The sequence below is a fragment of the Heterodontus francisci genome, chromosome 1 (assembly GCF_036365525.1).
Source record: "Heterodontus francisci isolate sHetFra1 chromosome 1, sHetFra1.hap1, whole genome shotgun sequence".
Classification (NCBI taxonomy): Eukaryota; Metazoa; Chordata; class Chondrichthyes; order Heterodontiformes; family Heterodontidae; genus Heterodontus; species Heterodontus francisci.
The window spans coordinates 59637617-59665502 of record NC_090371.1 but is presented as its reverse complement, the minus strand read 5'-3'; the positions used below and the strand labels follow the sequence as shown (position 1 = coordinate 59665502).

The 27886-nt window shown below is 42.5% G+C and overlaps 1 protein-coding gene across 1 annotated transcript in view; it reads left to right on the top strand.

The window, feature by feature from the left end:
• Positions 1–27886, top strand: part of alpk2 (alpha-kinase 2) — an 87043-nt gene that overhangs the window by 32420 nt on the left and 26737 nt on the right. The window contains exons 4-8 of the mRNA XM_068056919.1: positions 12722–16280; positions 18529–18676; positions 20896–21023; positions 21122–21157; positions 21457–21519. Coding sequence (XP_067913020.1) covers positions 12722–16280; positions 18529–18676; positions 20896–21023; positions 21122–21157; positions 21457–21519 — 3934 coding nt within the window. The remainder of the gene's footprint in view (positions 1–12721; positions 16281–18528; positions 18677–20895; positions 21024–21121; positions 21158–21456; positions 21520–27886) is intronic.

The following is a 27886-nucleotide window of genomic DNA, read 5'->3' as shown; positions in this document are numbered from 1 at the left end:
GTATGTTTAAAGCAGAGATTGACAGATTTCTAATTACCCATAACATAAAAGGGATATGGGGATTGTATGGGAAAAAGGCATTGAAGTGGATGATCAGCCACGATCGTATTGAATCGCGGGACAGGCTCGATGGCCTACTCCTGCTCCTATGTTCGAATGTTGTTGCAAATTACAGCCCCATTTCCAACCTTCCTTTCCTCTCCAGACCTTGAATGTGTTGTTGCCTCACAAATCCATGCCCATCTTTCCCAGAATTCCATGTTGGAATCTCTCCAATCAGGTTACTGCCCCTGATACAGTACCAAAATGGCTCTTAACAAAGTCACAAATTACATCCTATGTTAAAGGCCTGCTCGGGTCTGGAAAAAAAATCCTGACCCGAACCCGACAGAAGCACATCAGACCCGAGCCCGACCCGGCCCGATCCGACCCAATCCAAGCCCAACCCAACCTTAGTGTATTTACCCCACTGTATTTACCACTTTTGGATGGATAGAATGGAAGGAAGCTGCAGCATGAGCACAATGACGTCATAGAGATGCTCACTGCGCAGACTCAGGGTCTATGGTGTCCGGATGCACGTTTCCCTCCTTGACGTCCCGGACTCCCAGCTCAGGCATGCTTTTCAAATGTTGACGCTTACTTCCTCAACTTCCGTTTTCCTCCCAGCAGAGCAAAAGGTGGTACTGTGTGTCCGATCCGGACCCGGCCCAACCCAGACCTGGCCCGACCCGGACCCGACCCGACCCATGTTGTCGGGTCCTGTCAGGTTCAGGTTGGGTAGCAGGCCTTTATCCTATGTTACTGTGTCAGAGGTAAACTTTCCCGCTTTGTCCTTTTTGGCCTGTGTTCAACCTTTGACATAGTTAACCACATCATCCTCCTCCAGCACCTCTCCACTATCATCCTGCTGTTTGGGACTATACTCGCTTTGTTCCATTCTTACCTATTTAATCACAGCCAGAGAATCACCTGCAATGGGTGGCACAGTGGTGCAGTGGTTAGCACCGCAGCCTCACAGCTCCAGGGGCCCGGGTTCGATTCTGGGTACTGCCTGTGTGGAGTTTGCAAGTTCTCCCTGTGTCTGCGTGGGTTTTCACTGGGTGCTCCGGTTTCCTCCCACATCCAAAAGACTTGCAGGTGATAGGTAAATTGGCTGTTGTAAATTGCCCCTAGTGTAGGGAGTTGATGGGGAATATGGGATTACTGTAGGGTTAGTATAAAAAATGGGTGGTTGTTGGTCGGCACAGACTCGGTGGGCCGAAGGGCCTGTTTCAGTGCTGTATCTCTAAATAAAATAAAATGGCTTGTCTTCCTTCTCCCCCACTGTTACCTCTAGTGTTCCTCCAGAGATCTACCTTGGTCCCCTCCTATTTCTCATTTGCATGCTGATCCTTGGTGACATTATCTGAAATCACACCATCATTTTCCACATGTATACTGATGACACCCACCACCACCTCACGTGACTCACCCACTGTCTGACATCCAGTGCTGGATGAGCAGAAAATTCCTCCAACTAAATATGGGGAAGACCAAAGTCATTGTCTTTGGTCTGCACCACAAACTCCATTCCCCAGCCACTGATTTCATCCCTCTCCTGGGCAACTGCCTGAAGCTGAACCAGACAGTTCATAACCATGGTGTCATATTCAACCCAGAGATGAAATTCCAACCACATATCCACAGCATCACTATTTCCACCTCTGTAACATTGACTCCACACATGCCTCAGCTCACTTCCTGCTGAAGCACTCAGCCATGTTTTTGCTACCTCCAGACTTGACTACTCCAGTGCACTCCTGGCCAGCCGCCCATGTTTTGGAAACTTGAAGTCATCCAAAACTTTGTTGCTTGTGTCTTAACTGTCACTAAGCCGCTTTGATCTATCACCCCTGTGTTTGCTGACCTTCATTGGCTCCCAGTTAAGCAATTTTATTTTATTTTATTTAGAGATACAGCACTGAAACAGGCCCTTCGGCCCACCAAGTTTGTGCCAACCAACAACCACCCATTTACACTAACTCTACAGTAATCCCATATACCCTACCACCTATCTACACTAGGGGCAATTTACAATGGCCAATTTACCTATCACCTGCAAGTCTTTGGCGGTGGGAGGAAACCGGAGCACCTAGCGAAAACCCACACGGTCACAGGGAGAACTTGCAAACTCCGCACAGGCAGTACCCAGAATCAAACCCGGGTCCCTGGAGCTGTGAGGCTGCGGTGCTAACCACTGCGCCACCCAAATATATGCCTTGATTTAAAATTCTCATTCTTGTTTTCAAATCCTTCCATGATCTTGTCCCTCCCTATCTCTGTAACCACCTCCAGTGACACAATCCTGCAAGATATCTGTGCTCCCCAATTCTGGCCCCTTGAGCATCCCCAATTTTAACCAGTCCACCATTGTCAGCTGTGCCTTCAGTTGCCTAGGCCCTAATCTCTGGAATTCCCTCCCTAAACCTCTCCGTCTCCCTCTCTTTTAAGATGCTGCTTAATATTTCTTTATGTGGCTCAGTGTCAAATTTTGTTTGATAATGCTCCTCTGAATCCTTCAGATGTTTTATTAGATTAAAGTGCTGTTTAATTACAAGTTGTTGTTGTTTGATGATAATGATGTGCAGACACTTCAGGGTTTGCCTGAAATTCCTTTCACTCCTAATCAAGCAGAGATTTCAACCCATTGAAAGTAAATGGTTTAGCATCTCTGTTAAACTAGTAGGGAGAAGTATTTCAGAGTTCTACTTCTTCCTTCCCCATTCTCTTGTTGGAGGCACTAACTCATAAACAGGCTACACTGCCATGGGCATGAGTTACCTTCCAGTATTGTGCCCTAGTGCCCATTTGTGAGCCTTGCTAGACTCTGTTTGCTGGAAAGGTGTTGAACTGTGGAGTGTATCGGGAAATCCTCACTGGATATCCACAAATATGATTTTCCAGCGCTGGGTGCAGTCAAGAGAGGAAAGAACATAGTTTTATCCAAGCAGCTGATACCAGTAACCTGACACTGGATCAGAGTTCCACCAGCTGGTCAAAGTATTTATTCTTCAGTCAACACCAAATGCAAATTGATGCTTGCTAGTATTATCTGTGATATACAGTTTAACGAAATTCACTACAGCCTACAGAATAGCACAGCCACTGATGCCACAAGGTACTGTATCATGGACTAAAAACAAGAAATGCTGGAAATACTCAGCAGGTCTGGCAGCATCTGTGGAGAGATAAGCAGAGTTAATGTTGTAGGTCAGTGAAGGTTCTGAAGAAGGGTCACTTAACTCTGCTTCTCTCTCCACAGATGCTGCCAGACCTGCTGAGTATTTCCAGCATTTCTTCTTTTTATTTCAGATTTCCAGCATCCGCAGTATTTTGCTTTTACTTTACTGTATCATGGACTGCCTGGGCAAATAACTGCACTGGAGTAAATCCTCAAAAGATGAGTTGTTATCTTGATCACACTATCAAGGGAATTGACTGAATAGAGGTCAGAGGGGCAGGCTAAATCTGAGACCAATGGGAAGCAATTTTAACCTAACCTGCCTGTTAGGAAATTGGCAGGATTGTGTGTTATATTGGTTCCACACACCATTCAATTTTACTGAAGTCAACGGAGAGTAATATTGGTGTTACAACCCAGTGAGAAAGGTGTCTAGGGGTCCCTCTCAGCCTTCACCTGGTCTTACTGTAACAGAGTTTAATTTTAAACACACCATGTTTTTAGCTCTCCCTTGGTGAATCCTTGTCCACTGCTTTCCAATTATAAGGCAAAGAAACCAGCACAAACAGGTTTTCTTAGGTTTAAAGAAAAGTTGAAATTTATTAAACTTGAACTTAAACTCTAATTCAGTTGACGCCTACGGATACGTGATGCACCCAAGCTAGCATGCATATGTGATACACACATACAAATAGAGACAGAAAAGAGAAGAAAAATAAAGTGGAAAAGTTTGAGGCAATATCTGAAGAGTTTTTATTACGGTTCTTCGAGCTCACTGTAGAGTCCTTGATTGTCGGTAGATCTTGCTTTTCATTGGGGCCCTGTTTTCTTCTTAAACCTTGTTCGCTGTAGGAGACTTTTCTCTTTTGGGGTTCATGTGTCTTCAGTGGATTTAGAGTTCCGTGAGAAAGAGATGGAAGCAGACAGGTGAGGCTATGGCTAGCCAGCCAGGAGAGGTCTTTTCAGTCTAGGAGCAAAAAAACCACTCTCAGTTCAAACTGTTTGTACAATTCAGAAAAACTCAGGTTGCCAAGCAGGTTAGTCATGTGACTAACTGGTCAGACCACGTCTTGGATTATATCACCTTAGCAGTGTCTGGAAAGCTTCTCTTACACATAATACCTGGTGGTCAAGGTCCATTGTGGGTTGAATGGGTCAGGGAAAGGTCTTTTGTCCTCCCAAGCACTGTCTGTTAATATGCAAATGTCTTTTCCAGCCACGGCTGATCTGTTTAACAAATCCATTCTTCACTCCAGCAACAATTTTAAATCAATATTTATGACAAAATTCATTGTTGGCAGGTGGAGGCCTAGTATGACATTGGGCTGAGTGTAAAATCCCCCAATCCTGCCAGTTTCCTGCCCACCCTGAGTTAGTTTAAATTCCCACTCCCCTTATCACCCGAACTTCTTTAGTTCACTTTATGTTGAGGTCAGAGAAACCTGCAACCTCGATCATCTAGAAGGGCAAGAGCAGCAAGTGCATGGGAACATCACCATCTTCAGGTTCTCCTTCAAGTCAGACACCTGATTTGGAAATACATCACCGTTCCTCCATCGTCACTGGGTCAAAATCCTGGAACTCCCTAACTAACAGAATTGTGGGTGTACTTACACAACACAGACTGCAGCAGTTCAAAAAGTGGCTCACCACCACCTTCTCAAGGGCAAGTAAGGATGGGAATAAATGCTGACCTTGCCAACAATGCCCACATCAAGTGAACGAATAAAAAAATAAGGAGTCTATAGCAATTCACCTGCACTTTGTCTCAATCAGGGAATGAATGGGAGCAGGTAAAGTGTTGAAGCATGGTTTACATATTTTGGGAGAATTGTTTATAATTGATGTTTCCAGGCAGACCAGAAAGAATTTGAACTGAACTAAACTATCTGCCCTCTCCTGCTTACTGCCCGGCAATCGCTCGTGCATGAACACTGCACGGTCATGATTCAGGGCAGCCACTTGAGCAAGGTATATGAGGGTAACGGCACTAGTGGAACCATACTCTACGTAAGACATTTGAGATAGGATGAGAGTAGGAGAGAGAAAGGACAATTAAAATAAGCATATGAGCTTTAGGCGCTAATTAAAGTGGTTTGACAGTAAATTGGGAATAGCTAAGTATACAAATTTTCAGTTTAACCACTCCATTGAAACCTCAGATAATTATTAAATATTATAACAGTATCTCTTTTCAAGATGTTTTATTGCCTTAAATATGTTAACCACAATTTTATCATATATATTTATTACATATATACAATTAGAAATTGCAATATAATTATTTAAAAGGAATAATTGGCACAGACTGGGTGGAATTTAAAGTGCCCCCAGGAGACACTAGTGGGTGGGGAGGGGTGGGCCCATAGAATTGCGATGGAAGGTGGGGAGGGCCTGTCGCCTTCCCATCGCACCACAATTAAATCAGAGGTGGGAAAGGCCAAAGATAACCTTCCCACCCAAAGGCCAATTGAGACCCTTAAGTGGTCAATAACTAGACACTAAAGGGCCTCTTCCCACCACCCCTGGAATTAAAGCAGCTTCCACTATGCGGGGAGGTCGCCTAGTAAAACAAGGCAGCCTCTCTGTGGGCTTAGTGTTGGAGGTAGGGTGGGGGATGGGGACTCCTCTATGGGTAATCTGAGGCCTATGGTGGGCCCCCGGCAGCAAAGGCCAGCCCTACATTCACACCAACCCACCCTGAATCCCCATCCTCCTCCTCCCCCCACCCCACCCTGGGGCATACTGGACTGGCCCTGGTGACCCCACCTCACTCACCTTTGGTCCAGGGATCCAGTGCTGGGCCTGGTCCCAGGCCTGCAGTACTGGCAGTGGCCACCACTCCCGGTACTGAGCTACTGGCTCTGTTAGGCTTTGAAGCCTTGCTAGACTCTGTTTGCTGGCAAGGTGTTGAACTGTGGTGTGCATCAGGGGAAATCCTCACTGGATATCCACAAATATGATTTTCAAGTGCAGGGTACAGTCAAGAGAGGAAACAGGAGTTCTGAAGAAGGGTCACTGACCTGAAACGTTAATTCTGCTTCTCTCTCCACAGATACTGCCAGACCTGCTGAGTATTTCCAGCATTACTTGTTTTTATTTCAGATTTCCAGCATCTGCAGTATTTTGCTTTTATTTTAGCTGATACCAGTAATCTGACACTTGATCAGAGTTCCACCACCTGGTCAAAGTATTTATTCTTCAGTCAACATCAAATGCAAATTGATGCTCGCTAGTATTTCCTGCGATATACAGTTCTTGGAGGCTGATCCCCTTCCTCGAAAGGATGGGGAATCCTGGCGCCGGGCAGTTAATGGCACGAGTGTAGTTGAATTGCACCAGGGATGGCGGGGCTCTGAATGGCCAAGGCAGGGATCCCCTTGCTTTTTCAGCCCTCCAGGCTAGACTGAATTTAGTCCACTGGATGGTGTTGTAATTAGATAGTATGCTGTCCTTTCAACTCTGGGACCTGAATTTCTGCCCAATCTGAAAAGCCTTGGTTTCTTTTGCCTTTGAATGCCCTGCATAAATTTAGTTTGTGTTGCCTTAATGGATTAGGAAACAGCATAAAACTGATAACTAATCATATCCACAGAGGAATTCTGCAGGGATGGTAACATTCTGCATATTGTATAATGGAACTGCAGTTGTGTCAGCTTCAATTAAGTAAGCTTTAGGCTTTTTCTCAAAAATTCATGAGTTAGCGTTAAAACAAATGAAAAGACCCATTTCTAATATAGATAAGCAGAAGATTGACTATATAAGTAACAATAAAATGGAGTCTGGATAAGCCAGATTACAGGCAAAGTTATACAAGTGGAAAACAAGAATACATTAAACAAGGACAGAAATAAAGTGACAAAACACACAGGATTAAGAAAAGGCCATTCAACCAATCCATCATTTTCCATGATTCAGTAACTGATTCAAGAATCCATTTTTTTCATCTGTTTTACATAGGAGCAGGAGTAGGCCATTCAGCCCATCGAGCCTGCCCCGCCATTCAATATGATCGTGGCTGATCATCCACTTCAATGCCTTTTTCCAACACTATCCTCATATCCCTTAATATCATAGGTATTTAGAAATCTCTGCTTTAAACATACTCAATGACTGAGCTGTCACAGCCCCCAGGGAAGAGAATTCCAAAGATTCGCAACTCTCTGAGTAAAAAAATTTCTCCTCATCTCTGTCCTCATTTTGAAATTGTGTCTCCTGGTCCTAGACTCCCCAGCCAGAGGAAACATCTTACCTGCATCTACCCTGTCTATCCCTTTACATATTTTGTAGGTTTCAATGAGATCACCTCTCAATCTTCAAAACTTCAGAGAATTAAAGGCCCAGTTTCCCCAATCTCTCTTCATAGGACAGTCCCGCCATCCCTGGAACAAATCTGGTGTACCCTCATTGCACTCCCTCTATGGCAATTATATCCTTCCTAAGGTAAGGGGACCAAAACTGCACACAGTACTCCAGGTACGGTCCAACCAAGGTTCTATACAGCTGAAGCAAGACTTCACTACTCCTGTACTCAAATTCTCTTGCAATAAAGGCCAACATATTATTTGCCTTCTTAATTGCTTGCTGCATCTGCATGTTAGCTTTCAGTGACTTATTGACAAGGACTCCTATTTCCCTTTCTACATCTACACTTTCTAACCTCTTACTATTTAAGAAAAACTCTGCACATCTGTTCCTCGTATCAAAGTAGATAACCTCACATTTTTCCACATTATATTCCATCTACCACTTTCTTGCCCATTCACCGAGTCTGTCCAAATCCCCTTGAAGCCGCTTTGCATCTTCCACACAATACACATTCCCATCTAGTTTTGTGTCATCCATGAACTTGGAAATATTACATTTGGTCCCCACATCCAAATCATTGATATATATTGTGAACAGCTGGGGCCCAAGCACTGATCCCTGTGGTACCCCACTAGTCACAGCCTGTCAATGCGAGAATGACCTGTCTATTCCTACTCTCTGCTTTCTGCCTATTAACCAATCCTTAATCCATGTCAGTACATTACTTCCTATCCCACCTGCTTTAATTTTGCTAATCAACCTCCTGTGGGGAACTTTGTCAAAGGCTTTCTGAAAATCCAAATATACCACATCCACCGACTCCCCTTAATCCATTCTGTTAATAACATTCTCAAAAAACTCCAACAGGTTTGTCAAACATGATTTTCCATTCATAAATCCATGTTGACTATGCCCAATCAGATCATTATTATCCAAGTGTCCATTTATCATATCCTTTAGAATAGATTCTAGCATTTTCCCAAATTATGTAATGCTAACAGGTCTGTAATTCCCTGTTTTCTCTCTCCCTCCCTTCTTAAATAGTGGGGTTACATTTCCTATCTTCCAATCTGCAGGAACTATTCCAAAATCTATGGAATTTTGGAAGATGATCACCAATGCATCCACTATTTCCATAGCTACCTCTTTCAACACTCTGGGACGTAGAATATCAGGTGCTGGGGACTTATCAACCTTCAGCCCCATTAATTTCTCCAATACAACCTTCTTACTAGTACTAATTGCCTTCAATTGCTCATTCTCACTAATCCTTTGGATCTCAAATTCTGGGAGATTTCTTGTATCTTCCTCAGTGAAGATAGACAAAAAGTAATCATTTAGCTTCACTGCCATTTCTCTATTCCCCAATATAAATTCCCCTGACTCTGCCTGTAATGGACCCACATTTGCCTTAGCCACGCTTTTCCTTTTTACGTACCAATAGCAGCTTTTACAGTCCGTTTTTAGCTAGCTTACATTTATAGTCTGTTCTCTCTTTATCAATTTCTTCGTCCTCCTTTGCTGTATTCTAAAATCCTCCCAATCCTCAGGTTTACTACTATTTCTGGCAACTTTATAGGCCTTTTCTTTTAATCGTATACAATCCTTAACTTCCTTTGTTATCCACGGTTGACTGCCTTTACTTTTGGGGGTTTTGGTGCCTTGAAGGAATGTATAGTTGCTGCAAACTATGTAATATTGCTTTAAAGACTATCCATTACCTATGTACTGTCATACCTTTTAGTGTATTTTTCCAATCCACCTCAGCCAATTTGCCCCTCATACCTTCATAATTTCCTTTGTTCACATTGAACACCCTGGCTTCAAATAGAACTACCTCACTTTCAAACATAATGTAAAATTCTATCATATAATGGTCGCTCATCCCGAAAGATTATTTTGTAACAATATTATTAATTATCCCTTTCTCATTACATAAGACTAGATCTAAAATAGCCTGTTCTCTACTCGGTACCTCAACTGCTCTAGAAAACCATCCCTAAAACACTCTAGAAACTCTTCCTCCACAGCATTTGAGCTCATTAGGTTTACCCAGTCTATGTGCAGATTGAAGTCACCCATGATTACTGTATTACCCCATGCTTTATGCTTCCTAATCTCCTGATTAATACCATGCCCCACACTACTACTACTGTTTGGTGACCTATAAACAACTCCTACCAATGATTGCTGCTCCTTGCTGCTTCTTAGCTCCACCCAAACATATTCCCCATTTTGTTCTTCCGATCTGAGATCCTCCCTTACTAAAGTACTGATCCCATCCCTTATTATCAGCGCAACACCACTTCCTTTTCCTTTTTGACTGTCCTTCCTAAATGTTGAATATACTTGAATATTCAGTTTTCAGTCTTGGTCACCCTGTAGCACCGTTTCCATAATGGCAATTAGATCATACCCAATCTACCTCTATTTGGGCCTTGAAATCATCTACCTTGTTGCGAATGCTGTGTGCATTCAGGTTTTCTTTCTTTTGGGCCTCCTTATCTCGAGAGACAATGGATACGCGCCTGGAGGTGGTCAGTGGTTTGTGAAGCAGCGCCTGGAGTGGCTATAAAGGCCAATTCTGGAGTGACAGGCTCTTCCACAGGTGCTGCAGAGAAATTTGTTTGTTGGGGCTGTTGCACAGTTGGCTCTCCCCTTGCGCCTCTGTCTTTTTTCCTGCCAACTACTAAGTCTCTTCGACTCGCCACAATTTAGCCCTGTCTTTATGGCTGCCCGCCAGCTCTGGCGAATGCTGGCAACTGACTCCCACGACTTGTGATCAATGTCACACGATTTCATGTCGCGTTTGCAGACGTCTTTATAACGGAGACATGGACGGCCGGTGGGTCTGATACCAGTGGCGAGCTCGCTGTACAATGTGTCTTTGGGGATCCTGCCATCTTCCATGCGGCTCACATGGCCAAGCCATCTCAAGCGCCGCTGACTCAGTAGTGTGTATAAGCTGGGGATGTTGGCCGCTTCAAGGACTTCTGTGTTGGAGATATAGTCCTGCCACCTGATGCCAAGCATTCTCCGAAGGCAGCGAAGATGGAATGAATTGAGACGTCGCTCTTGGCTGGCATACGTTGTCCAGGCCTCGCTGCCGTAGAGCAAGGTACTGAGGACACAGGCCTGATACACTCGGACTTTTGTGTTCCGTGTCAGTGCGCCATTTTCCCACACTCTCTTGGCCAGTCTGAACTCTCTTGGCCATTCAGGTAGAGTGCCCTTAACCTTGCCTTCTTGACATTATTCTGCATTCTGAGCCTAGTTGATGCTTGCCTTTGTTTCGCCTGCCTTCTAATGTCACTTGCTACTTTTTTTAGAGTCATAGAGTCGTACAGCATAGAAACAGGCCCTTCGGCCCACCGCGTCCATGCCAACCATTATGCCTATCTAAACTAATCCCACCTGTCTGCATTAATTCCATATCCCTCTATGCCTCTATCCCTTTTACCTGCTGTTGCCAGCTTTACTTCTTTCCAATTTGAGCTACCCCTAAGGTTCCCATCCCCCTGACAAGCTAGTTTAAACCCTCCCCAACAGCCCGAGCAAATCTCCCTGCGAGGATGTTAGTTCCGGTCCTGTTAAAGTGTAGCCCGTCCATCTTGTACAGGTTCTACCTGCCCCAGAACTGGTCTCAATGCCTCAGAAATCTGATTCCCTCCCTCTTACACCAATTCACATGTTCAATTGCTCAATTCTTCTATTCCTATGCTCACTGGCACTGGGAGTAATCCTGAGATTACTGCTCTTGAGGTCCTGCTTTATAATTTCATTCCTCACTCTCTAAAATCTGCTTTCAGGACCTCATCTGTCTTCCTACCTATGACACTGGTACCAATGTCGACCACAACCTCTGGCTGTTCACCCTCCTCCAGAAGGATGTCCTGCAGCCGCTCCGTGACATCCTTGACCCTGGCACCAGGGAGGCAACACACCATGCTGGAGTCACGTTTACTGCTGCAGAAATGCCTGTCTGATCCCTGACTATTAAATCCCCTATTACTATTGATCTTCCACTCTGTTTCCTCCCGTCCTGTGCAGCTGAGCCACCCGTGGTGCCATGGCCTTTGCTCTGGCTGCAGTCCTCTGAGGAACCATCGCTCTCAACATTATCTAAAATGGAAAACCGATTAGCAAGCAAGATAAACTCAGGGGACTCCTGCACTGCCTGCCTGGTTCTCACCCATTCCCTCTCTGCCTGCATGCTCCTAACCTGCCGTGTGACCACCTCCCTAAATGTGCTAGCCACGTAGTCCTCTGCCTCGCAGATGCACAACAGTGACTCCAGCCGCTGCTCGAGTTCCAAAACCCAGAGCTCAAGCTTCTGCAGCCGGTGACACTCCCTGCAGATGTGTTCATCTAGGACATGTGGTGCATCCATGACTTCCCACATACAGCAGGATGTACATTCCACTTGGCCGAGCTGACCTACCATACCGTAACTTTAAAAACTTATTACAATGAGAAGTAGAATAACTTACTAGTTACTCACTAATTAGCTTCTTCCCCTGTGCCAAAGAGAGAGGCAGCTACTGGAGGCTGCAAAAAGGTAGAAGAAAGAAAGAACGGAGCCCCTCCCTTGCGCATCAAACTCACTTTACACTGTCTGCCCTCAAAGCAGCTCTCAGTGAAGTCAAATTTATTTTTTTCTTAATTAATAGTTCCCCTCCTTACTGAACTCCTTCACTTACCAAACACCCTCTTCATACTCTGTGCCGTCCAGCAGCACTCAGTGTTTTCTACCCAAGTCAATATCTCCTAGATCATCAGTGAATTAACAATAGATCTAATTCCATTTTGAACACTTCAAATCAGCTGACCTTCAAATAGACAGTTGCTTATTCCATAAATCAACAATCTGAAACCAGGAAAAATGTTTCAGAAGTAAAGGAATGAAAAAATGGAAGCGTTGATCATAAAGGAGAAATAAATACATTTCATTTAGAAGATAGAAAAATAAGATAGATGGGACAAAATGACAGGCAATAAATCCAGAAGAGGGAGAATCAAATTAGTACTGTTGTAATCTACTCAACATATTCCAGTTATTCTTAGCATTAAAGTTCACCAACATTTACTGTAGAGCATGACTTCCTCATTCTATTCTGTTTCTTGTATATTTTGTTACTGATCATCCTTGGTTTATAATTAATGTTTCATGTGTAGCTTTGTTTTTGACAGGCTGAAATGAAACCTTTACTTTTAAAAGATATACAGCCGAATTTTACTAAAAGCACTGTGAGCTTAACAAACTATGAAGATGATCATAGTAGTTGTCTTGAGAAAAAGACAGATCTCTTGCCTTTGGATACATACATTACACTTTCATCACAGCAAGATAATCATGACCATGAAGCTAATTGTGGCAGGCTCAACACAGACTGTAAAATCCCAAGTAATGCTCTGATTGTGGAGAATGTAGCTTCACAAAGCAGTGACTTTAAGGATAAATATCACGTTCAGGATAAAGAACTATCATGTGAAAAAATACCAAGTTTTATTACAAAGGATGATGAGTTAATTTGCATATTCAAAGAATATCAAGAAAGTAATAGTGATTACAAGGCAAAAACTGAACATACCAGACACCTTACTCAGCCTTCAATAAGAGACTGTTGTATACAAAGTAAGAATTCAGATCTTTGTGAGAACTCGTTCATTTATGATAAAGAGCTGAAAACTTCAGAACAACCATCAGAATTGTATATTCAGAGTGAGTACCTTGAACATCCATCTTCAATTGTTTGTAAAGGTTCTGAGTCTGACTTGTTCAAGAAAGAAGACACGTGTGGAAGCATAGATCCATATCTGGATACTCAACCATGTTTAACCGTACCTGTCAAAATTCAAGATATTTCAGGATCATTAGACACTAGCTCCAATATGTTCCTGATTGGTGGCAAACATTTAGATAAAGAATCAACATCCACTTCAAATATTAACACAAATGATGATCCTAGGCCCACAGATAATGAAGGCACTTTGCAAATCAGTGAATGCTATAGAAATAAGTCCAGTCAAATGGATGCATGTGGACATGAATTTGTAGATGCTGACTTGATGGAGGTTGTTTGTCCAATAGCAGTGCTTGAAAGTTATAACATGTACAAACAACTAACTAATGAAATTGAGCAACTTGTCTTGGAGAATGGAACAAGTCAAAAAGGTGGTGCCAAAAGCCACCGTCTTCCTCTCAACAGAGCCGAAGAACATAACCAGATGTGGTGCCATTTAGGTGCTTCAGAAAATAAAGTACACAAAGAAAATAGATCAATATATCAGTCAGTGCAGTGCACGGAGACAGCTGAAATTGAAGCTTGTAGGACTTGTTTATATTCATATAATAAAGAAATGTCAAACATTCCAGAAACCAGCAGATCTACAGCCTGTCAACTAGATGATCAGCTGCCAATTGAGCAACCTGTATTGTTTCAATGCAATTTAGAAATTCAGTCAAATCAACTGATACCCTTCAATAGTAAAACTGATGGTTCAAGTTGGCCTTCAAAGGGAATGGAATGTAAAACAGACAGTACTGGTTCTGAACCTTTAGTAGCTACTCATCAAGAGACTAGTGTATTCACACTGGTAGATCATGAGAAAATGCAAAATGATGAGCCATTTCTATTAAAAAGTCTTTGTTGGAATAGCACAGGCAACAAGACTAAAAATATCAATCATGAAGAAATTTCAAATGTTACATATGTTGAAAATGAAGCTCCTTGTAAAACAGAAGATGGTATAAATAATGACCACTTGGGAGATGTTATCAGTGACAAGAATGATGAACAAGTATGCAACCAATTCTATAATTCTACAGAAATAGTCATGTCTCCTGTTAGTTGTCCACCAAATGAAAATGAACATTTTAATGTTCAGTCAAGAATTGGCCCAAGTTCAAATTCTGAAAACATGCTGAATTTGGAAGATTACCTTCAAGCACCTCAGTACAACGATGAACCTGAAATTGTTAAATCAGACGACTTGCAATCATCCATCTCTTGTTTCACAGATGTAGAACAAAATATTTCTCCTTTAAAAGGAAGGAATCAACGAAAAATGATGAACATTGAAGTTAACAATGTAGTGAACATCATGGAGTCTGTTGCGCATCCTGCCCCAAAAGAACAAAATTCATCTGCAGTTTGGCCACCTATAATAGACCAATCTATCAGGCTTCAAGAAATATGCAGACCAGTTCAGAACTCAATGGAACACATAGCTGACGTTGATATGAAAGATGAATATGGAAGAGTGCAAGATTTGGAAGACGTCCAAACAATTGGAATAGACAGTTTGGAATCTTCATTAATTGATGGACCAAACCTGAATATAACTCAAAGTATTCAATCCACACTTCAAGATGAGAGCCATTTTGAATGTTTGTCAATACTGGTTGCAGACGAAACTAAAGCCACAAATAAAACCTGCGACATTGATATTAAAACAATAGCAAATTTTAAATACTCAGAAGATTCTACACATTTTGATGAGACTATGGTATTTCAGGATGAAACTAGCCATGGTGAAAAGAACTCAGAAAATCACAACATCACTTCTGCAGAGTGTGACAATGAAATAGATCAAGGCCACATTAATGCCAAAATGAAGTCAACAGAAAATTTGGAATCTGCTACATCTTCAGTCAGTTCAATGGTGAACGTTCCATCAGATACTGAACAGGTTAAGGACTTAAGTGTAAGAACAGCCACAATAGGTTTGAATAAAAACACTCAAAAAGTGGAATATTTGCATGATTGCAAGGCAAATCAAAGTGAAATATCAAAATGTGTTGTAACAAATATGGACAAAATTGTGGCAATACAGTCAAAAGGACAACTTATGAACAAGGAAAAAGAAAGTGCAGTTGTCACTGAAGAAAACAATAAAAGTACTCTGCACAATGATTGCTTCCCTGCTGTCAACAGCATAGGAACGAGCATAATTATTCAACCTGTGGTAGATCAGCTAATGAATGTTGATTCTAACGTACTAGAAGGTTGCAGAGAATGTAACAAAAGACCTATAGGAAGTAATCTAAACAAATCTAATTACACAGCTGTAGTGCGAGATCATCCACAGAAATGCATCAAAATGGACACAGATGCTGAATGTAAAGGGAAGATAAGCCAGACATCTTTTTCGCCCAGCAAAAATAATCAAAAGTTTTTGACTTATTCTAAAATTAAAAATCTCCCAATGAATTATAAAAATGATAAAAACCAAACAGAACCCCCAAATACTCACACAACATTGAAAGTATCATTACATGAGGGACAGAAGATGACTATTGCTCCTGAACCACCCATTTCCTTACAAACCAAATCTTTCACCGAGAAGAGCATTCCATCCATACCATCACACAATAAACAGCAGACTACAGCTGTTAGGATTAAACAAACATTATCAGCAGGATTGGCCAAAGAGCTGATGTCAAGTGCCCGGGATAAAATATGTTTCCTGGAGTCTTCCAATGAGACTGCCATGGCTACCACGGAGACTGTGGGTCTGGCTCCATCTCTGAATGATCAGCAGAAGAAGGAACCAATCAAACATAGAAATTTGTCAGCTGACAATGTAGGGAAGAGCACATTAGAGAAAAGCAAACAGGCACTTTCTTCAGCAGGAAAGAAGAATCTAAATAAAAGAATATATGCAAAAACAAAGGAGGAACCAACTAACAAGAAAGAGCATAAAGAGCTGAAAAAAATAAAGCACCCTCAAAAGAATGAGCACAAAGGTACGTTGTTATCCCATTAAAAATTCTTATCCCATTAAACTAGCAAGTGCACACACATAGCTTTACAATAGCTTCCATCTCGCCCATATTCAATATATAATGATTAATGCCCTTGGTTGAGACAATTCTATCGAAATGGAAAAAGAGCAATTGACTCAAATCATTGTTTGGCCCACAACAAAAATAAAACAAATCGAAAAAAAGTTTGGATACCCTAATCCTCAAAATGCAGACATATTTTAATGGATTAGATCATTGTAAGAAGGAGCAGGACTTGAGTCACATCTCATCTCAAACAGCAACTTTTGGATATTGACATTTAAATGGGGTGTCTACCCCTTGCCTGAAGCTGCTATGCCATTTATGCATAAATAACAGCAAGTGCCATTAGCTTCACTGTTATTTTAACAGCAAAATCTGACCTATTATAGTGAAAGAACAGCAGCATGCCTGCATAGCCTGTAGTAAGATCTGAAAATAATTATGGGAGCATTATTGGCTTCTGAATACCCACACAAACTTGATTAGAAATATAAAAGCAAGTCTAGTGATAAGATCATTTAATACATCTTTTAACTTTGCATCCTCATTATTTCCTTCCCCAATCTTCAGTTAAACTCTAAATCTATCACTTGAAAACAACTATTAGTAAATTGCTACCAGTTTACCACATACCAGTGTTATGAACAGGTAGTTAATTTTGAAAATAAATTTCTCTATATTTTCAACAATGTGTCCGTAAGCAGATTGTGATTTACATTTTTCACTATTTTTAAAGAAAAATCCTGATGACGTATTTCTCCACTCCCTCAGTTTGTGAACCTTGTATTTTAAAGGACTGCAACAACACCGTTGTTATAGTTAAAGAAAATAAGTCAGGTTTATTGACACGCGCTCTTAAACTCGGGAGGGGGTTAACTTCGCAACGCACGTTCACAAACATACAAGGAAAGGTAAAGACACCAAAAAGGGCAAGGACATTTACCAAGTAGAAAATAGCTTACAAACTGACGGGGGTCCCAGTTGAAACCAGAGTCCGTTTTTTTTTCTAACTAACTTAAAAGTCCGAAGCTGGAATTAACCGACTGGAAATGCCTAGTGGAGTAGGAGTCGTAGGAAATCTCTTCTCTTAAACTTTCTTCTTATGCACTTTCAGAGATAAGATGAGGCAACTTAGTTTCTGATTTCATCCTTTTTGACGAAAAACTGGCAGAGAGCAGAGTCAGATTTCCTGCTGCTTTTCAGACTGTGGCTTGTTTCTTCTTCTTGCAGGCCCTGGAGATAGCGAGGTGCAGAGCTTCTTGGCAGCTGTTTTTTTGTACGAGCTTTAACTGAAACTGTTTCAAAATTAGGCTAAAAAAAAGTGACTTTTAGGTCATGTGACTGGACCCCTTCAAGTAGATGTCCCACCTTCTGTTGGTGAACTGATCTCCCCTCTCCAATTTAAACAAGTTGAACACAGAAGTAAATCAACTTAACATGCTGTATATAATGGCAGGTAACAATAACACCCAAGTGCACAAAATACTATAATTTACAATTGGTTTTTCATCCGTTCATGACACCAATTATAATTAAGTATTGTTTTCATGTGTAACATGAGATGGTTCTCCATTGACTGGTGTTACTTACTAATAGGTCATTTGTAAACTCTTTTTGATAATTTGTGGGAAACCGAAGGCTAGTTTGGTAACCAATAGGACACAATCAAGTGCTAGACTTGGCTCAGTGGTAGCATACTTGTCTTTGACTCTGATGATCATGGGTTCAAACTCCACTTTAGAGGTTTGAGCATACAATCTTGACTGACATTACATTACTGTAGGAGCGCTACACTTCCAGAGATACTGCTTTTTGAAAGTTAAACAAAGGCCTTGACCTCTCTTTCAAATACACTTAAATGATCCCATAGCATTGTTTGAGTAAGATCAAGCGAGGTGTCCTGGCCAACATTTATTATTTAGCCAACACTGACAAAAATGTATTATTGGGTTATTTAGCTCATTGCTGTTTATGGGGCCTTGCTGCATTCAACATTACATTACAAAAATAATTCATTGGCTATGCAGTGCTGTAGGACCTCTGTGATCTTGAAAAACATATAAATGCAAGTTCTTTCTTCCTAACTTACCACAAGAAGTCCATTTATTAATATAGAATAAAGCTGCATGAAAACAATTAACGCCACAAACATGTTGAGATTTTGCAAACTGCAATATACCAGCTGATAAACTGAACTCTCTTCCAGCTCCAAAACTGACCCAAAAAATCCATGCTGAAGTATTGCCTAATATATCAGGAAATGTCAAACTATGGTGCCGGTTTTGTGACATCCATGCAGATTCCACCATTATATGGACAAAAGATGGAGTTATCTTGACTAAAGTAGAAAGAAGGTAAGCAGTATTGCTCATTGGTTTTTCTGGTATTTCACCCTGGAGTGGCCGGACCACAAGTGCTCTCATAATAAGACTAAGACTGGCAGTTTACTAGGAGTTGCTGCTGCTCAGCCACTGTAATTTCGCCAGATGCACAACGGAAATCCTGTTTATGCTGGTGGACCAGGAGCAGCTTTAAGGAAATTCCCAAACTAACTTTAGGTTGTTGAAAAGTATTTTTATTGTTCAAACATTTTGCCAACAGTACAGATGAAAGTATTCTGGATTTGTGCTAAGAAATGTTTCATTATAAAGAAACAATTAAATCTATGAGTTATGGAGTATATAAGATCAACTTACTTAATAGAAGTATTAGATTTTTGAACCTCCACATTTCAGTTGTGGTCTGCCAACTCTGAGTGCAATGATGATGTTTTTTCTAATGTATGTTGTAAAGCACACCTTAAAATTCCTTTGCACTTGTGTAGTCATGCATTGGATCTATTGTTCTGAAGGGTTTTTATGTTTAGCAATAGACCAAAAATATAGTAATATCAACAATAGAATTCTCTATGGTCCAAAATCATTGTTTGGAATCTTTCCTAGGATTCAGGTTACACAAGGGGATGTTGAACTATAATGAAAGGATCAGTGGTTAGAGCAGTCCACTGTCCAATTATCCTTTGTGCTGACAGTGCTAATGTTGTTGAGTAACAGCAGATTATGTTCCGAAGAAGGGTCACTGACCCGAAACGTTAACTCTGCTTCTCTTTCCACAGATGCTGCCAGACCTGCTGAGTGATTCCAGCATTTCTTGTTTTTGTTTCAGATTTCCAGCATCCGCAGTATTTTGCTTTTATTATAGCAGATTATCTTTGTTCTGGTTGCTACTAATCTGGCATATGTTCTACAGAGGCCGACTGTAGGTATAATGGGCAGAATTCCAAGGAAAGCCTGGGAACTTCCCTGGACATGCCACCTTGATGTAAGAGTCTCCACTCATTCACCAGGGTTTAAAGGGCTAGTGCAAATAGGGCAGAACCAGGTTCAACTCCAAATTCCTGCCCACCCTGGCACAAATCTTGCTTTCCACCTTCTCTCAGCCCACTGATTTCAGGGCCTTTTTTTAATTATTCTTTTCAACAATTCAAATGTTTGGCCTTAGCTTTGATGAAGGATTTCCACATGATGTATCTTGTATAAATTGCTTACTAAGTACAAAAGTGCAACCTTTTAAAATTCATTCTCGGGTTGTGGGCATTATTGGTAAATCAAGAGTTTATTGCCCGTCCTTAGTTGTCCCTGAGAAGGTGGTGGTGGCTCTTTTTCACTTGCTAAGCCACTTCAGAGGGCAGTTAAGAGTCAACCATATTAATGAAGGAGTGGAGTCACATATAGGCTAGTCCAGGTAAGGATGGCTGGTTTCCTTCCCTAAAAGGGCATTAATGAACCAGTTGGGTTTTTAACAACAATCCGACAGCTTCATGGTCTCTCTTACTAGCTTTTTAAATTCCTTTTTAAAAAAATCTGAATTCAAATTCTCAACTGCCATTGGTGGGATTTGAATTTACATTCTGTGGATTATTAGTCCAGGCCTCTGGATTATTGGTCTGGTAGCATAACTATTATGTTGCTATTCCCAAACATTTCATGCTATATATTTTAATGTCTTTTCTTCCCGCAGACATTCAAATTAGTTTGCTACTTGGGAAGCACATGTCTCATTTATATTATATTAATATTTATATACATAACCGTTATTAAATGAGATAATATTTGGCTACTGTCAACATTTACAGTTCATGTATGTTATGAGAACGCATAGTTTCAATTTGTGTAAAGTATTTTAAAATTTATCTCATATAGAAATGTATCTTTTTAAAAATGTACAGCTTTAATTATCTTCATAATGTGATCTTTAAACTATAAGTGAGAACATGTTAAGAGTACAAATAATTAAACTATAGTACTGCTTAGTCACTGTACATCCTCTGATATGTCACATTGCAAAGAGTAATGAGAATAATTTGTTGCTTGCCACAGCATTTCTAACACCATATTTGTTCAAAAATCTAAAACTACAATTTTGAGAAAATCAGAAAAGAAACAAGATCTACTAATCAGAATTTTTTTCACTGTTAAAAAAATTCCATTCCATTCCATGCTGTTTTAAACCATTCCTACGATCACAATAATAGTTATCAAACTTTACCGTCCCAACTGTTTTCAAATTGTAGCGCAGGAGATGACAGTCCAGTCTCCTTGGCAATAGTTCAAACTACTAAGAAAGATCGAGGGTTATATCAGTGCTGCTTGAAGAATGTTTATGGAAGTGTGTCCTGTGAGTTTGACTTCACCACTGAAGGTATCAGAAAAAATGCCAAATACCTGATCATTGTTTTACAATAAAATTGTGGAAGAGGTACACGTGGAATGATAATCAATTTGTCTTTACTTTCCCAGTTCTGAATGAGCTTCTTAGTTATCGAGTTGTTGAAGGTACTGCCCTTTTTAAGTCTACAAATAACATTGTGTATATAAACTCTTTGGTTGCATATGATGTCACAAATGAATATAATTTAATACCATTTATTTTTTAATGTCTTAAATAAGCTGCAGTAACATATAAACTTTCGTAAATTATATTTTAATATTACAATTCAAAGCACTGTTGCTATTTTACAGTATTTTGGGCAAGTGAGTTTAAAAGAGTGGTGGTTATGTTGTGTTAAAAATAATTACATACTTTCCTCCCATCTGAATTAATTGATTTTAAACCATTTTGTTTAAATAACTAGGGCAGAGCCTCATCAAGTCAGTCAATCCTAATGACCTTCATGCTTTCCCTGGTTCAGTGGCAGGTGAGATACTAATGTGTAATGTGATGCTTGTGACACATGGTTAGACTGCAGATGAATAGAGTGCATAGTAGTATTTGCTACAATCCAAATATACTTTGACTTGGCAGAGTGCTTTAATCAGGCGCTTAAAAAAATGTTGTATTTTTTGTGCTTATTAAAGTGATAAGCAAAAGTATTTAGTATCTTGGGGCACCTTATAGCAACATCACACAACATGCGTCGGGGCATGTTATAGTCCAAATGAACAGTAAAACTCTCTGTACTCTACACTAATATGTTATCATAATTCTAATCTCTAAAGAACATCTCTTGCTATGCTAGTATGATTTCTTTCATTTTCTGCAGCAGCCTTATGGCTTCAAGTGAGGTTGTCGATTTAAAAAGGAAGAACTTAACACTTATATATCCCCTGATTTTAATGCGGGGGTGGGGGGAGATGTTACGCACAAACTCTGAAGAGGGAAGCAAATCTGGAGCATCCAGGGACATGGAGGATTGGCCAGTCTTTATGACTAGGTCAAATTAAATTCTCCAAGCAACCCGCTCTATCCACTACCTGTTCGGTACATGGAAGAATCAATTTAGCGGCAGGAAATAAAAGTACTGAATTGGGGGAAGGCCGATTTCAATATGATAAAACAGTATCTGGCCAAAGAGCAGATACTTGTAGGAAAGTCGACATCAGACCAGTGGGAGTCATTCAAAAAGGAAATAGTGAGAGTTCAGGGCCAACATGTTCCCGTAAAGGTGAAGGGTAGGACCAACAAGTCCAGGGAACCCTGGATGTCAAGGGATATAGAGGATTGGATTGATGGCAAATTCAGAGTGCTGAAAACAGTGGAGGCCCTAGAAGAGTATAGAAAGTGTAGTGGGGGATACTTAAAGTAATTAGGGGAACGAAGAGGGGACATGAAAAAACACTGGCGGGCAAGATAAAGGAAAATCCCAAGGCGTTTTTTTTCTTCTTCTTCTTTGGCCTCCTTATCTCGAGAGACAATGGATAAGCGCCTAGAGATGGTCAGTGGTTTATGGAGCAGCACCTAGAGTGGCTATAAAGGCCAATTCTAGAGTGACAGACTCTTCCACAGGCGCTGCAGATAAAATTGGTTGTCAGGGCTGTTACACAGTTGGCTTTCTCCTTTCACTTCTGTCTTTTTTCCTGCCAATTGCCAAGTCTCTTCGACTCACCACTCTTTAGCCCCACCTTTATGGCTGTCCGCCAGCTCTGGTGATCACTGGCAACTGACTCCCACAACTTGGGGTCAATATCACGGGATTTCATGTCGTGTTTGCAGACGTCTTTAAAGTGGAGACATGGACGGCCGGTGGGTCTGATAGCAGTGACGAGCTCACTGTACAATGCATCCTTAGGGATCCTGCCAGCTTCCATGCGGCTCACATGGTCAAGCCATCTCAAGAGCCGCTGGCTCAGTAGGGTGTATATGCTGGGGATGTTGGCTGCCTCGAGGACTTCTACGTTGGAGAAACGGTCCTGCCACCTGATGCCAAGGATCACTCTTGGCTGACATACATTGTCCAGGCCTCGCTGCCGTAGAGCAAGGTACTGAGGACACATGCTTGAAACACTCAGACTTTTGTGTTCCATGTCAGTGTGCCATTTTCCCACACCCTCTTGGCCAGTCTGGACATAGCAGCGGACGCCTTTCCCATGTGCTCGTTGATTTCTGCATCGAGAGACAGGTTACTGGTGATAGTTGAGCATAGGTAGGTGAACTCTTGAACCACGTCCAGAGCGTGGTCACCGATATTGATGGATGGAGCATTTCTGACGTCCTGGCCCATGATGTTCGTTTTCTTGAGGCTGATGGTGAGGCCTAATTCATTGCAGGCAGCCGGAATCCTGTTGATGAGTCTCTGCAGGCACTCTTCAGTGCGAGATGTTAATGCAGCATCGTCAGCAAAGAGGAGTTCTCAGATGAGGACCTTCCATACTTTGGTCTTCGCTCTAAGACAGGCAAGGTTGAACAACCTGCCATCGGATCTTGTATGGAGGAAAATTCCTTCTTCTGAAGACTTGAACGCATGTGAGAGCAGCAGGGAGAAGATCCCAAACAGTGTAGTTGCAAGAAACAACCCTGTTTCACGCTACTCAGGATAAGAAAGGGGTCTGATGAGGCGCCGCCAATGCTGAATTGTGCCTTTCATATTGTCATGGAATGAGGTGATAATACTTAGTAGCTTTGGTGGACATCCGGTCTTTGCTAGTAGTCTGAAGAGACCACGTCTGCTGACGAGGTCAAAGGCTTTGGTGAGATCAATGAAAGCAACGTAGAGGGGCAGCTGCTGTTCACAGCATTTCTCCTGTAGCTGGCGAAGGGAGAACAGCATGTCAATGGTGGATCTCTCTGCTCAAAAGCCACACTGTGCCTCAGGGTAGACATGCTCAGCCAGCTTCTGGAGCCTGTTTAAAACAATTCAAGTGAAGACTTTCCCCACTATGCTGAGCACTGAGATTCCACGGTAGTTGTTGCAGTCACCATGGTCACCCTTGTTCTTATCGAGGGTGATGATATTGGCATCACGCATGTCCTGTGGTACTACTCCCTCATCCCAGCACAGGCAAAGCAGTTCTCAGAGTGTTGCGAGTATAGCAGGCCTGGCACTCTTGATTATTTCAGGGGTAATGCCGTCCTTTCCAGGGACTTTTCCACTGGCTAGAGAATCAATGGCATCACTGAGTTCCGATTTTGTTGGCTGTACGTCCAGCTCATCCATGACTGGCAGAGACTGGGCTGCATTGAGGACAATATCAGTGACAACATTTTCCCCGGAGTACAGTTCTAGGTAGTGCTCCACCCAGCAGTCCATTTGCTTGGATTGGTCAGTGATCATGTCCCCTGATTTAGATTTGAGGGGGGCGATCTTCTTGATGGTTGGCCCAAAAGCTCTCTTAATGCCATCATACATTCCTCTGATCCTTCTAGTGTCAGAGGCCAGCTGAATACGACTGCATATAGGTGTTGCCAATAGTCATTTGCACAGCGCCTGGCTGTTCTTTGTGCAGCGCTTCTGGCTACTTTAAGTGCTACAGATGTTAACTCGCTGGGGGTTTTCTTGTAGTTCAACAGCGCGATGTGCTTGGTGGCTATGACAGGTTCCAGCTCTTCAAAGTGAGATTGAAACCAGTCTGCATTCTGCTTCTCACATTTGCCAAAGGTGGTCATTGCTGAGTCACAGATGGCATCTCTGATGTGGGCCCACTTTGTCTCTGCATCCCCTGCAGGAGTGTTTTGAAGGGCTTTTTCAAGTGAATTTACAAACTTATGTAACAGCTGTGGATAAGAAATTCTGTTAGTGTTGATGCGCGGGCGGCCCTTCTGCTTGGAGTGATGTAGCTTCTTTGGTTTGAGTCTAACCTTGCTGCACACCAGGGAGTGGTCGGTGTCGCAGTCCGCACTGTGGAAGCTGCGTGTGATTTGAATGCTGTTTAAAGAGGCTCGCCTTGCGACGATGAGGTCCAACCGGTGCCAACGACGTGATCTTGGGTGTCTCCATGAAACCTGGTGACAGGGTTTAGTATGAAAGAACGAGTTGGTGATGCAGAGGTTGTGATAGGTACACAACTCCAGCAGTCTCTGTCCATTCTCATTCATCCTTCCAATGATACTAATGATATTATGGAGTTCATCGTAGAACTGGTATTTAACTTCAGGTGGGGAGCAGAGTGTTGGAGCATAGATGCTGAGTAGGTGTACTGGACCAGAGGTGGTGAGCAGTCGGATGGACAGTATGCTTTCCGAGCCATTTGAAGGTGGCTGTATCATGCTGAGCAAAGAGTTTCTGATGGCGAAGCCCACTCCATGCTGTCTTGTTTCTTCAGGATCCCTACCCTGCCGGTAGAAGGTGTAGTCTTGCTCTCTTAGAGATCCGATCGCAGGGAGACGTGCCTCCTGCAGTGCTACAATGTCCACATTGAGTGTACTGAGCTCGTTGTTAATGATGGCGGTCTTCCGTGAGTCGTTGATTTGTGTAAGGTCTTCCGACAGGCCAGGACACATAGTTCTGACGTTCCAACTTGCAAAGCCAAGGGCTGGTACCTTCTTTCCGTTTTTTGTCGTGCTGTTTGGTGCGGTGTTGCAGTCCACTTGTCAGGCAATGACCCTTAGCTCCAAGCACCCATTGAAGCAGGTGGACTGTGGAGGGACAGAACCTTTCTGACCGGGGGCTGCCTGGTTTGAGGCGGGAGGTAGCTGTCCAGTGAGATGCGATGACCTCTCCCATCGACAAAGGCAACCCGTAGTGCCCAATCTCTACACCAACTGAGCTGGACTTATAACCCGTAACTGCTGCCTCCAGTGTTGTTTTGGTCGCTCTGAGGCAACTTTGGAGTGACCTCTCCATGGCGCATGCCTGGGCAAAATGTATGGAGGTTGTGAGTTGCCCGAGCATCAAAACCCCTCTCTCAGCCTTCCTAGTGGGGTCCAAAGGAGTGCAAAGCACGATGTTTGGCACCGATATGGCTGCTGGAACTGCTGGAAACATGCCAAAGGTGACACATGACCACTTTAGGGGATCCGCTGCAGATTTTCTGTTAGGGTTTACTCCCTTAGCCTTGGTCTTTCCTGAGACGCCCACAAGGCAGTGGGGTTGTTATTTCCTATCCCTAAGCAGGGGCCCTAACAAGTAAGCTGTGCGATTTCATGGAGGGAGAGGGAAGAGGGGAGAGGGTGCGAGGAGGGAGTGGGTGCGAGGTGGGAGGGAGTGCAAGGGGGGAGGGGGGATGGGAGTGCAAGGGGGGAGGGGGGATGGGGGAAGTGGGTGCGAGGGGGAGGGGCAGGAAGGGGGAAGGGGGAGGGGAAAAAGGAGGTGTGAGGCATTTTAGAAGTATATTAAGGACAAGAGGATAACCAGGGAAAGAGTAGGGCCCATTAGGGACCAAAGTTGCGATCTATGTGTGGAGCCGGAGGACATAGGTGAGGTTTTAAATGATTACTTTTCATCTGTGTTCTCTATGGAGAAGGATGATGTAGCTGTCGAGATCCAGGAGGGGGATTGTGATATACTTGAGCAAATTATCATTGAAAGGGAGGAAGTATTAGCTGTCTTAGCGGGCTTAAAAGTAGTTAAAACCCCAGGCCCAGATGAGATGTATCCCAGGCTGTAATGTGAAGCAAGGGAGGGGATAGCAGGGGCTCTGACACAAATTTTCAAATCCTCTCTGGCCACAGGAGAGGTACCAGAGGACTGGAGGACAGCGAATGTGGTACCATTGTTCAAGAAGGGTAGCAGGGATAAACCAGGTAATTACAGGCCAGTGAGTCTAACATCAGTGGTAGGGAAAGTACTGGAAAATGGTCTGAGGGACAGGATTAATCTCCACTTGGAGAGGTAGGGACTAATCAGGGATAGTCAGCATGGCTTTGTCAGGGGGAGATCATGTCTAACAAACTTAATTGAATTTTTTGAGGAGGTGACTAGATATGTAGATGAGGGTAAAGCAGTAGATGTAGTCTACATGGACTTCAAGTAAGGCTTTTGATAAGGTCCTGCATGGGAGATTGGTTAAGAAGGTAAGAGCCCATGGGATCCAGGGCAATTTGGCAAATTGGATCCAAAATTGGCTTAGTGGCAGGAGGCAGAGGGTGATGGTCGAGGGTTGTTTTTGCGAGTGGAAGCCTGTGACCAGTGGTGTACCGCAGGGATCGGTGCTGGGACCCTTGCTGTTTGTAGTGTGCATTAATGATTTAGACGTGAATATAGGAGGTATGATCAGTAAGTTCGCAGATGACACAAAAATTGGTGGTGTCGTAATTGGTGGTGGCGTAAATAGTGAGGAGGAAAGTCTTAGATTACAGGACGATATAGATGGGCTGGTAAGATGGGCGGAGCAGTGCCAAATGGAATTTAATCCTGAGAAGTGTGAGGTGATGCATTTTGGGAGGACTAACAAGGCAAGGGAATATACAATGGATGGTAGGACCCTAGGAAATGCAGAGTGTCAGAGGGACCTTTATGTATTTGTCCATAGATCACTGAAGGCAGCAGCATAGGTAGATAAGGTGGTTAGGAAGCATATGGGATGCTTGTCTTTATTAGCCGGCATAGAATATAAGAGCAGGGAGGTTATGATGGAGCTGTATAAAACGCTAGTTAGGCCACAGCTGGAGTACTGTGTACAGTTCTGGGCACCACACAATAAAAAGGATGTGGTTGCACTAGAAAGAGGAGATTCACCAGGATGTTGCCTAGGCTGGAGCATTTCAGCTATGAAGAGAGACTGGATAGGCTAGGGTTGTTTTCCTTAGAGCAGAGAAGGCTGAGGGGGGACCTGATAGAGGTATACAAAATTATGAGGGGCATTGATAGGATCGATAGGAAGAAACTTTTTCCCTTAGCAGAGGGGTCA